The 12,582-nt window shown below is 55.2% G+C and overlaps 1 protein-coding gene across 1 annotated transcript; it reads left to right on the forward strand.

Moving 5' to 3' along the window:
* The first annotated feature begins 7,255 nt into the window (after positions 1-7,255).
* Positions 7,256-12,493, forward strand: GNB2 (G protein subunit beta 2). Its single transcript, XM_033840810.2, has 10 exons — positions 7,256-7,411; positions 9,683-9,828; positions 10,043-10,081; positions 10,198-10,304; positions 10,615-10,678; positions 10,762-10,924; positions 11,019-11,085; positions 11,426-11,627; positions 11,719-11,935; positions 12,015-12,493. The coding sequence occupies exons 2-10, from the start codon at positions 9,772-9,774 to the stop codon at positions 12,119-12,121; spliced, it is 1,023 nt and encodes a 340-aa protein (XP_033696701.1). The 5' UTR covers positions 7,256-7,411; positions 9,683-9,771; the 3' UTR covers positions 12,122-12,493.
* Positions 12,494-12,582: the final 89 nt, after the last annotated feature.

A 12,582-nucleotide genomic window follows, 5' to 3' on the forward strand; every position in this document is an offset into this window, starting at 1 on the left:
CATGGCGCTCAGCTAACCCAGCTTTAGCTTCCTTTCCTTCTCCCTCTCTTTTCATCTGTTCTTCTCAGGAGTTATTTATCAAGCAAGTAGATTTTCCCCTCATAGGCTCCTAGGTCCTTCTTGGCTCCTGGCATGAGGCCATCTCCACAGCAGTTTTGAAAGAGAAGGTGAAGGAGTGGCTCTGACAGCCTGGCTCAGCTGAGAGACTCTTATGTGAGCATCTGGGTAGGTGTGTGCCTGTACGTATGTGAGTGTGTCAGCATTCGTGTGCATGTGTTGGGGGCACTCCCACCTACTTGTTTAGGGGTGGGGGGCAATAAGACCAGAGATAGCATTGGAAGAGGGTTCTGTGTGATGGCCGGCCGAATGCCCCTGAAGGTTCTCAGCTCATCAGATACTCATTCTGTAAGGGACTCCACCCTTCCTTAGCCAAAGGACAGATGGTTTGAGCTGGCTCATCCGTTACCCACTGGCGACAGTGGCATTTCGCATGCCCAGGGGTGGTTCTGAGCCCAGGCCTGGCTCCCCAGACTGGAGGCTTCAGTGGGAGGGGTGAGCTGATTCAGGAGTTGGGAAACAGAAATATCCCAGCGTGAGCCTAGGTCAGCCATTGTCCTCTATAAATTGAGGCCTGGATGAATTGGAACAGCCCCTTTAACCTCTCAGCGCCTCATTTCTTCATCTTTCAAAATGCTGAGGTGAGAATTAAAGGAGAACACTGGAGGGGAAAGTGATTCTATTCATGGTCTGCACCTCTCCTTTTTGTTGACATTGAATAGTGTTGCTTCCCTCCCCTTGTAAATTCACCTTGTCAATTCCCACTATCCCCTCCCCCATCCCAGTCAGGATCTCAGATTCAGAAACTACCCCAGTCAGGGGAAACCTTACCGATCCTGGATACAACTCCTAGATTTTATAGGGATTTCCCCAGATAGAGGCAGGGCCCTGTCTTGGGTCACACAGCCCACTGGGGCAGAGCCAGGACTAGAACTCACATCTCTCATCAGCCAGTTGACAGATGACCTTGTTTCATAACACCTCTATGTCCCTCTGCAAGCTTCACTGTCCCCATTTGTAGGACAGGTGGTGGTGAGGACTCAAGAATCAAGTTCCTGGCTAAGAGCTGGGCACACAGGGCTATTCAGCAAACACTGGGTCTTAAGAAAATCCCTAGGGCATTTTTGAGGCTTTAATATTATTATCCATTTATTCATAGAAATCTGTAGTCTATCTGGTAAAATGATTTTTCCTCTCATGGTTGGTAGAAAAGCTAAAGTCAGCGAACTACCGACTAGACTTGATTTACCGCCCAGTCAACTGTGGCCAGTTTCCATTTGTCGTAGGATCTGACATGATATGCTGTTGCATGATGGAAGTGGTTAAGGTGAAGTTTATTCATATATTTCATTCATCCATTCATTGATTCAACAAACATCTTTTATGCCTACGGTGTGCCAGGCATTGTACAAGGTATGGGAATACTAAGGTGCATAAGATATATCCCTGCTCTCAAGGAGTCTTGGTGCAGTGGGGAGCTCAGACATGCATGAAAGTGGGGTGAAATGGAGGCCCAGAGGAGGGAGTGGCTACCTGTCTCTGAGAGTCCAGGGAGGCTTCCAAAAGTGAAGTTTGAATTGTGAAGGATAAATAGGGGTCACTGGTGAACAAGGTGGGAAAGGTCTTCCACCCAGAGAACAGTGTGAGCAAAGGTCCATATGTGGAAATAGGAGAGTTGGAGATGAGCTGGTGGCAGAGACCAGCGCCAGGGGAAGATGAAACTAGAAAAATAGTCAAAGACTGACTCGTTAGGCTTCCCTGGTGGCGCAGTGGTTGAGAGTCTGCCTGCCGATGCAGGGGACACAGCTTCGTGCCCCGGTCCAGGAAGATCCCACACGCGGCGGAGCGGCTGGGCCCGTGAGCCATGGCCGCTGAGCCTGCGCGTCCGGAGCCTGTGTTCTGCAACGGGAGAGGCCACAACAGTGAGAGGCCCGCGTACCGCAGGAAAAAAAAAAAAAAAATTAACTCGTTTATGCCTGAACCCTGTTTTTACTTAGCACACAAAGCATCTGCTATGTGCCAGGCACTGTATAAATGCTTTACAAATATTAAGTAATTTAGTCCTCATAATGACCCGATCATCATCTCCATTTTGTAAGGGAAACAGAAGCATGGAGAGGTAAATGACTGGCCCAAGTTCACTCAGCTGGTAAGGGACAGCTGAGATTTGAACTGTGGCATGTAAAGAGTATTGGTCCTGGGGAAAATGTTGCCATACTTCTATTCATTTCATAGATGTTCTCCAGGTACCTGATAGGCACTGGGAATAAAATGGCTCATATAACTTGATGTGACTCTCACTGAGTTTAATGTCTATTTTAGAAGATGGATGATTAAACAATTAGCTCAATAAAGTCATCTGGAGGTTCTCACACTGGCCAAACCTGAGCACCTGGTAATGATATTGAAGGTGGTAGGACCATGACCCCCAGACCCCACACCTTGGATAGGATTTGGCATCTTGTTTGTGTCTATTTATTGCTTGGTGAGCTCTCACCCAGCCCTCTTCCAGACAAGCCAAGTGCCCTGGCTTCCCAGGGAGCCCCTAGTGCAGGTGGCAAGTGCCCAGAAAGAAAGTCCAGTAAAGACTGCAATAGGCACGGAGCCAGCACTGCAGTGGGGCACAAACAGTGACGTAGTTAGGGAAGCAATATTTAAACTAAGACTGAGAAAATGAAAAATTTCCCAGCTGACAGGAAGTAGAATTGGAATGGGGGGTGGAAGGCATTCTTAATAGAGGGGAAAAGACCCAGCCTCTCTGTCTTGCAAAGAAGTTTGGCCCTCGTCATGGAGTCAGTGGGGAACTACTGCATGGTTTTGAACAGCAAGGTTATACGATCCAACTTGCATTTTAGAAAGATACCTCCTGGCAGCTATTTGGTAGGTTGATTAGAGAGGGACTATCCTGAAAGGCCAGGAAATAGGCAAGAACCAAGGTAATAGCAGCTGGCGTACAGTAGCACGGATAGATTTAAGTAATATTGGAGAGGTAGCACTGACAAGATGTATTCACTGATGACGTAGACTGCTAGCCTTACATCAATAGCCATCTCCCTCCTTTCTTTTTTTTTAAAATAAGTTTATTTACTTTAGTTATTTTTGGCTGCGTTGGGTCTTTGTTGCTGCGCGCGGGCTTTCTCTAGTTGTGGCGAGCGGGGGCTACTCTTTATTGCGGTGCGCGGACTTCTCATTGCAGTGGCTTCTCTTACTGTGGAGCACGGGCCCTAGGCGCGTAGGCTTCAGCAGTTGTGGCTCTACAGCACAGGCTCAGTAGTTGCAGCGCACAGGCTTAGTTGCTCCGCGGCATGTGGGATCTTCCCAGACCAGGGACTGAACCTACGTCCCCTGCAATGGCAGCAGATTCTTAACCACTGTGCCACCAGGGAAGTCCCCCTTCTTTGGTTATGAACAATGTTTTAACTGGGTATATGGCTACAGACTACATTTCCCAGCCTTCCTTGCATCTGGCCAACTTCTGAATAGAAGTTAGTGGTGTCCTTAAACAGGAAAGAACTCATGCTTCCATGCCACCCCCCTTCCCAAGAGATGGATTCAGATACAATAGTGGGAAATGCCTGGGCCACATTGGACACAGAGATGGAAGCCACAGGTTGAGGATGGCTGAGATGCCCCACAGTCCTGGAGGATCTATTCTGGGGTTGTCACTTAAGCCACTGAATTTTGGGGACTCTTTGTTCTAGCAGCTTGGACTATAGCCTAACTAACTGACCATCTTTTGGATATGGGGAATGAGGGGGTGAGAAGCTCCTGGGCAGATGGTGGTGCTGTTAACCGGGCCAAGAGATTCAGGGGAGAAGTAGGGTTGGGTAGGATGGGGTAGGGTGGAAGAGGATTACTTTAGTTTTGAATATGTTGAATGTGAGACATCTGTCAACAGTGATGTGCAGTCACTGTTTTAACAATCAACTCTTCGGGAAAGGGGAATTTCGATCTGAAGCATTTGCTGACTTCCATGGTGTAAATACTCTCACCACAACGATTACAAGTGACTACTATCAACATGACATCATTGAATAAGGAGTTGGGAAGAGAGGTATACGATGGCCTCTTGTGAGCTGGTCCAAGCTAGCACGAGCTGACTCCAGTGCACCACTGTCCATGAACATGCAGGTGGAGACGTTCAGTCTGCAGTTGGACAGACACCAAGTCTGATTGTGGAGACAGAGATCTGAGAGTGATGAGCAATTAAGGGGTAATGAAAGTCCCAGTAGTGACTGGAGTCACCAGTGAATAACATGGAGAGTGAGAAGAGGAGGCTGAAGCTGGGATCCTGAGAAAATCAACGTTTACAGAGTGTCCTGAAGAGGAGGAGAAGGCTGAGGAGAAGCCTGAGAAAGAACAGTCAGAGGGAGGAGAAAGTGTCCCATGACCCACCAGGGCCAGGTTTTCCACATGTGCTCCAGGGCTTCTGCCTTCTCAGAGAGATTGGTCATCCTCTGGTCATCCCCTACCTGTCTCTATCTTCACCTCTCTCTCCTTTCTGTCCTTCTCATTAGTATCTTTTTTATTATTATTATTTTTATAAACAAGGTTTGTTTTTTTTTAATAAATTTACTTATTATTTTTGGCTGCATTGGATCTTTGTTGCTGCACGTGGGCTTTCTCTAATTCTGGCGAGTGGGGGGTACTCTTAGCTGCGGTGCGTGGGCTTCTCATTGCAGTGGCTTCTCTTGTTGCGGAGCACGGGCTCTAGGCGCACGGGCTCAGCAGTTGTGGCTTGCGGGCTCTAGAGCACAGGCTCAGTAGTTGTGGCACACGGGTTTAGTTGCTCCATGGCATGTGGGATCTTCCCGGACCAGGGCTTGAACCCGTGTCCCCTGCATTGGCAGGCAGATTCTTAACCACTGTGCCACCAGGGAAGCCCTTCTCATTATTATCTAAACAAGCTCCAGGAGCTCCCATCAAAACACATATTTCTTGACTCCACATTCTCCTCCCATTGCCGCCCCACCTTTCTATACCCCCTTGCAGCCAAGATTCCCAAAGCCTTGGCCACCTTGGTTGTCTCCACCGCCTCATTTCTCACTTGTCCTCAGCCCGCTGCTAGCAAAGCATCCATTGCAGATGCTCCAGACCAAGCCAGCAGCAGCCTCCCCGGTAGTCAGTCCTATGCCCTCTTCCCAGTCCAGCTTTGTTTCACCTCTCTGCAGCATTCAGCACAGTTTACCATTCCTTTTTCGGAACAGAATTTTCCAAAAATTCTGTTGGGTTCCAGAATTCCACGTTCTCCTGATTTTCTTCTTAGCTCTCTGGCTTCTCCTTTGGCAGCCTGTTCTCCTCTGCCTGACCTTTAAATGTTGGAGTTCCTCAGGGCTTGGTCTTAGGCCATCTTGTCTTTTCCCTGAACCTCTTTATGATTTCATCTGCTCTAAAATGCCACTCATTCTCAAGGCTCTATTCCAACCCAGACTCCTGCTGAGCCCCAGACCTGCTTCGACAGCCACTACTGAGCATTCTGCCTTGCACCTCTCCTAGGCACCTCAAGCCTAACACGTCCCCACTTAAAACTCTTGATCTTCTTCCCCAAATATGTCCCCTTCCAACTGCTCTGCTCTCAGTAAATGGCACTTTCAAGCCTCCAGTACTAATAGTTATTTCCATGGTTGTCTACCATCTGTCTCCTCTGTAGATTGTAAGCTCCCTGCAGGCAGAGGAGGGTGCACAAATTCGAGGTTGTATCACCAGGGCCTAAGACAGTGCCTGATACATCTTTGGGACTCAATAAATATTTGCTGATTGGGTTAAAACAAGGAAGCATATTAGCACAGAACCCAAGTGAGAGGAAGCAGTGTCAGATGCCCTATAGAGATTAACAAAATTGGGTTCTAGTCATCGGCTGCTAGTTTACTAAATGACTTTAGGGAAGTCTCTTCGCCCATCTGGAGATTGAAACTGAAGTAAATATAAGGTCCTTTCCAAATTCTAATTGACATCTCTTACCTACTGCTAATATATCACTGAATTGGTGAGTGCACATACATGGAATCTGTGCTTAAGTAAGAATGACTTTTTTTCTTATTTTCTTAAAAAATTGGTGCTTTGACGGGAATTCCCTGGCGGTCCAGTGGGTTAGGACTCAGTGCTTTCACTGCTGGGGCCCGGGTTTAATCCCTGGTTGGGGAACTAAGATCTGCATCCCCCCCCCAAAAAAATTGGTGCTTTGAAAACTATTTGTAATGCCTTCAACAGAGGTTACATGAAAAGTGTCTGTTTTGATACTTTTAAATTTCATGAGGAGGCGAAGGCTATTCACTGACTTGAACTTACCAAAACATTTTCACAATCTGTGGGGATCTCATGACAATCCAAGGTGACTTGCAGGGCAGTTAGCTATCAACAGCCTCATTTTGTAAATGTGGAAACTGAGGCTTATACTTACATTCTCATCCCTTTACAGGGATGGTCCAGGGGTTCATCAAGAGGCTAGCACTGCACACAGTAAAGTCGACAAAGCTGCCCTGGTTCACATCTTAACTCTGCAGCCCTAGGAATCTGTTTCCACTACTATAAAATGGTAACAATGCCAGTACTTAACTTCATAATATTGTCGTGAGCGTTAGTTAAATAAGTATGGAAATCAATAAATGAGTTGTTATTACGGTGTCATGCAGCCCTGTAAAGAGTTCTACAAAAGCCCACTGAGCAACGTGGGGACACTGCCTGGGCAGGACTCTTCTCCCAGCACACCTGAGTTCCCAGGGGCAGAAGCTGCCCCCACTCCTTCCTGCTCGGGTACCTTCGGCATCGTTGCCCTTTCCTCTGCAGCGCTGAGGCCTGCGTGGGTCAGGAACTCTCTAACTCCGCCCCCTAAGTAGGGGCGTGGCCTCACATGCAGGGGGCGGAGCCAGGGCGCGAACTGGGACGTCGAACTCCCCTTCCCAGTCTGGAGCCGCCCAATCCGGGAGGGTAGGTCACGTGATCATCCAGCGGTTTCACCCTCCCCTATGCCGGTACCATCTCTGCCAGTCCCGGGGGAGATGTCTTGCGCCTTTTGGGGAGGCAAAGCATCTATTTTGGTCCGTTTTGCGTGGAAATAGTGTGGAGTAATATCTTTGATGTGACAGGGCCAATATTTGCCCCTTAGGTGGTATTTTCCCTTCCGGGCTCCCCCCACTAAGTAGTTGGTCTCGCCCAGCCGGGCCCTGGGCGCGGCGGCGACGGCCGCGTCACTGGCGGGCGGGATCCCTCCGCTCTAGGGAGAGCAGAGCTGGACGGTGAGTTGCGGTGACTGAGGAAATCCATCCGCGCCGCCGCCGCTGCCGCCTCCGCCGCGGAGGAAGACAGGACCTCTCGCGCTCCTCTAGCGACCCTTCGCAGAGTCCCACCGCCACAGGTACCTCCGCTGATAAAAGGAGTCCTCATTCCCCCCCTAAGCCCCAAATTCCCAGGGGGGAACCTCTCTTCTGTCTGTCTCCCCGGTCTGGCCTCTCGGGAGCGGACGTAACTCTCCAGACCTCCCCTCCCTTTTTCTGGCCCCGTCGCTCCCAAACCCGGAAGGGAAACCGGGGGACCCTCGCCTCCAATAACGCACGCTCTCGCTGCACCATCGGGGTTTTTTTGCCTGACCCCAGATCCCAGGCCAGCCCCACCTACCTCTTGTTCCCTGAGAAGTTGGGGGTCTAAATTCGGGGCTTCCTCTAAGCCCCGCCCCGCCCCCTTTCCCCACCTCTACCACCCCCTTGCCTGCCCCTGGGTAGCACCCCTCGTGTCCTCCCATTTCGCACCCCCGCCGGCATTCGCCTTGCAAAACTCCAGAATCCTCACTGAGGCAGGCAGGGCCGCGAGGCTACCCTTCTCCTCGTCGCCACCTCGATTTGGGGTCTGCCCGTGTTTTCTGGCCACATTACCCTAGACCGGACACCTCGGCACCCTCTTACCTTTAGTAGTCCTAACCCCACGCTTAGCTCCCAGGCGGCCCCCACCCACCCCCACCCCCCCGCCTAGCTTTCATTTGGGCAAAATGGAGGTCGTGGGGGCCGGAGGACCAGGCCCACTGCGCTTAGCAGCGCGGCACCGGCCCGCGCCTTCCAGCTGCCAGATCCGGGGACCCTCCCTTGTCCCTTCCCCTTCTCCCCACTAGACCTGCGGAGGTGGTTGCACCCCCATTTCTCCGTGGTACCCCCGGCTGCTGTATGCCCAGAACCCGGGGCCGCCTAGGGGGCCCTGGCGAGTGATGGGGATTGAGGTCTGGGAGCGTCGCCCCCGCCCCCAGCGGCTTCCTCCCGGCCTGCTTCCTTCTGCCCCGGTCGTCTGGCGTTGCCGCCCCGCCTGGGCTGCCGGCAGCTGGAAGGAAGGGGCTTTCTCCGGAGCTGGGGAAGTGGGGTGGGGGGCTTTGCCCCCTCCCTTTTTTGGAGGGGCGTCCTCGGGCGCGGGTGTAGAAAAGCTGAACAGAGGGGAAATGTCAGTGGGGAAGAGGAACGCCCAGGGTACGGGGGAAGTGGGAGCAGGATGGGGGACGCCTGGGTGGGCAGAGTGCAGTGTGCATGGCCAGATCACACAGGTGTCTAAAGGGGAGGGGGGGCAGGACTCCGGGCCCTGGAGCGGAGCCAGCCAGGCCCCTGGGGCCCCGGCGCGGAGCCCGCGGGCTGGGCTCTTGGGGAGCCGGGCCGCCTGGGGCCGCCCGCTCGCCCGCCCGCCGGCGCCTGGGAGAGAGCAGCTCCGCGCCTCTGGGCCCGGGACCTCTCTTTGGAGTCCTAATTACTCGAGAGCGGCTCCCACGGGCTTTCTGCGGGCGCGCCGGAGCGGGCGGCCTAGCCGCTGGAGGGAGCAGCGGCTTGGGGCTGGCTACCTCGCCACCCTCGCCTCCACCCGCCGCGGGCGGCTAATGGGGCGCAGCCGGCCCAGGGATAATCCGGGGTGAGCCGTCCCGAACCTATTAGTGCCCAATCGGCTTTTCCCAAATCCTGTAAACAGCCACCCTGGCTGGTTCTGGGGAGGGGCGGGAGGCTGGGTCGGGCGGGGGCGATGGGGCCGGGGGTGGGGTCATCCACCCTACAGGTCTCAGCCGTGGATGCGGTTGCCTCGGCAACCGGGCTAGGGTGGGGGCACTTCACCAATGAGGTGCTCTCAGTCCGGGTGACGGTTGCCTAGGCAACCCCACGAACAGCCCAGCTTTCCCCTCTGGTCTCCCCCACCCCCAGTCGAAGCTGGGGATGTGTGTGTGGAGGGTGTGCGGTGTATGGGGGTGAATTTAAAGAGGCACCGTCCCTTTTAAAATTAGGTGCTAGGAGGGCGGTGTCTCTGCGGGCCGGGGAGGACGCCCGGTCTGTTTTCGAAGGGACTCTCCCCGCCCCTTCCCGCACCCCAGTTCCTGCCGCGGGTGTCCCGCCCGGGCTGCTGTCCGAGGGAGGAGTTTCCCCTGCGCTTCCTCTTGAGCTTCCCGCTCCGTTTCCGGGGGGCGGGAGGAAGATTGGGGAAGTCAGCTGTTCCCCGGCTACGTCTCTCCCGTGCCAGAGGCCCGTGCTCTGTCCGGGGGACCGCGGCCACCGCTGGCGCCCCCTCCCCCTCCGACCTGTACTTACCCCTTCCGGGCCGCGCGTCAACCCCGCCTTTCCCCCTTCTTCCCCGGCGGCCTTGGGCCTGACGTCAGCCCTGCATCCCCCAGGCCTCGGGCCAGCGGCGAGGAGCTGCCTCCCCCAGCCCCCGTCCCGCGGCCCCCAGCCGCCCCCAACCCCGCCCCACGGGCCCGGCGCCATGAGTGAGCTGGAGCAACTGAGACAGGAGGCTGAGCAGCTCCGGAACCAGATCCGGGTGAGGGCCTGGCCGCCGGGCTGCGGCGGCTGAGCGGGCAGGGCCGGGTGGCTTGTGTGCACCGGGCCAGGGGAGGGGTTTGTGTGTGGGTGGTGGTGGGGTACCCTAATATACTCCTGTCTCATCCTCTCCATTCCCTTGTTTCCTGTTCTCTTTCCTCTCCTCCTGTCTTATCTTCGTGCCTCTCCATGAATGGCTCTGCCGTCTCTTATAGGATGCCCGAAAAGCATGTGGGGATTCAACACTGACCCAGGTGAGATGAATCCAGGGCTGGACTTGGGTTTAGGGAAGGAGCACGGGTTGGAAGCATACTTCTCAGAGGGCCCTGCCGCCTGAACCTTCCTGAGCCCATTCTGCCTCCACCTCCAGATCACAGCTGGGCTGGACCCAGTGGGGAGAATCCAAATGAGGACACGGAGGACCCTCCGTGGGCACCTGGCAAAAATCTACGCCATGCACTGGGGGACAGACTCAAGGTGGGTGCGGCTGGGGCTGTGTGCTGAGCTGTCGTGTTTGCCTTGGGCTGAGTTTATGGCAGGCAGGGTGGGCAGGGGTAACCTTGCACGTCTGGTGCCAGAAACAGGATGCCCCTGTTGCCAAGTCTGTTTGGGAAGCCCATGACTCCCAGACATCCCCAGGGGATGGGAAACAGGGCCATACCGACAGGAACTTCTCAGCTGCTGCCGGGAGTTGTCTCCCACCAGATGGGAGAGGGGGAAGGGTGTCCTGCCTCCAGAGGGGGCTTCCCACCCTGACCCCTCTGCGTCTCCATCCACTCTCCGACAGGCTGCTGGTCAGTGCCTCCCAGGACGGGAAGCTCATCATCTGGGACAGCTACACCACCAACAAGGTAGAGGTGGCACCTGAGGCCGGATGGGGCTGGGCTGCAGGCCCTGGCTGGCTCTGACCCTGGGCACTGCCCCTCGTCCATAGGTCCATGCCATCCCGCTGCGCTCCTCCTGGGTCATGACCTGTGCCTACGCGCCCTCAGGAAACTTTGTGGCCTGTGGGGGATTGGACAACATCTGCTCCATCTACAGCCTCAAGACCCGTGAGGGCAATGTCAGGGTCAGCCGGGAGCTGCCTGGCCACACTGGTGAGAGGCGCCTGGCAAGGCACAGGCACTGTTGCGGGGTGAGGGGCTGTGCTGCCCTCCCTTAAAGACCCGGCTGACCAGCCCCTTTCCCCAGGGTACCTGTCATGCTGCCGCTTCCTGGATGACAACCAAATCATCACCAGCTCTGGGGACACCACCTGGTGAGGCCCTGCCAGGGCTAGGCAGTCGGGACTCACCTACACTTCCTGCCGGGGGAGGGAGCATCGCCTCAGTGCTCAGGCGGTAGTCCCCACCCTGCGCAAGCACCGGCAGAGCCCTTGTTCTGAACACTCAGCCTTTTGCTCTGGTGGCAGGAAGGAGGGGGAAGTGGGGGACCTCTTCTCACCTGGGACAGGAGCAGGCTTCTGTCACCCAGTGGCTCCCGGTGCCCCTTGTGTGGAGGCTTCACTGGGCCTGGGCTCACAGGGTGGAGGGGTAGGGGAGAGGGAGTCTGTCCTGCACCCGTCTCTGATCCATTCCTTCTTCCTGTCACCCCTCCAGTGCCCTGTGGGACATTGAGACAGGCCAGCAGACGGTGGGTTTTGCTGGACACAGTGGGGATGTGATGTCCCTGTCACTGGCCCCCGATGGCCGCACCTTTGTGTCAGGCGCCTGTGATGCCTCCATCAAGCTGTGGGACGTGCGGGATTCGATGTGTCGACAGACCTTCATCGGCCACGAGTCCGACATCAATGCCGTGGCTGTAAGTTCTGGGCGAGCTGGGTTGGCCCATCTTTGCCAGGCTCCAGGCCCTGCCCTGCACCCTCATCCCACTCTGGTCTTGTGTCCTGCAGTTCTTCCCCAACGGCTATGCCTTCACCACGGGCTCTGACGACGCCACGTGCCGCCTCTTTGACCTGCGGGCCGACCAGGAGCTCCTCATGTATTCCCATGACAACATCATCTGCGGCATCACCTCTGTTGCCTTCTCGCGCAGCGGCAGGCTGTTGCTCGCTGGCTACGACGACTTCAATTGCAACATCTGGGATGCCATGAAGGGCGACCGTGCAGGTGAGAGCTGGGAGCTGAGCAGGGGGTGGGTGGGGACAGGGAAACGAGGCTGGAGTTCTGACGTCCCGCTCCGTCCCAGGTGTCCTCGCAGGCCACGACAACCGAGTGAGCTGCCTTGGGGTCACTGACGATGGCATGGCTGTGGCCACAGGCTCCTGGGACTCCTTCCTCAAGATCTGGAACTAACAGCCCCGACCCCAGCTGGGCCCAGGCTAGGAGGGGCCCTGCCCATGCCCACACTACAGGTCGGGAGCTCTGGGGCTGGGTGCACACCGAGCCTCCCTCCTCGGGCCACGGGGCCTCGGGTCCCTGCTCCCCTACCCAGGTTTGGTTCCTCCCGGGGCCCCCACTGTGGAGATTAAGATGGGAATAGAATGGGGGAAGAGGAGGGGCAGAAAGCCCTCATCCTTTTGCTGCCCTGGGGTCAGGGCCTCATCCCTCTGGAGGGCCAGAGGCAGGAGGTGGAAACTCCAGAGGCTGGCTTTTTTAAAACTGGTTTTATTTTAATTTTTATTATATTTTCAGTTTTTCCATAAAGGAACCAATTCCAACTCTGTACCTGGTCTCTACCTTTGCTTATGTCTTCCTCACTCTAGGTATCTGTCCCCAGCGGCAGACCAGCTGGGGGGATGTGGGGCTCCAAATAG

The sequence above is a fragment of the Tursiops truncatus genome, chromosome 15 (assembly GCF_011762595.2).
Source record: "Tursiops truncatus isolate mTurTru1 chromosome 15, mTurTru1.mat.Y, whole genome shotgun sequence".
Taxonomy (NCBI): domain Eukaryota; kingdom Metazoa; phylum Chordata; class Mammalia; order Artiodactyla; family Delphinidae; genus Tursiops; species Tursiops truncatus.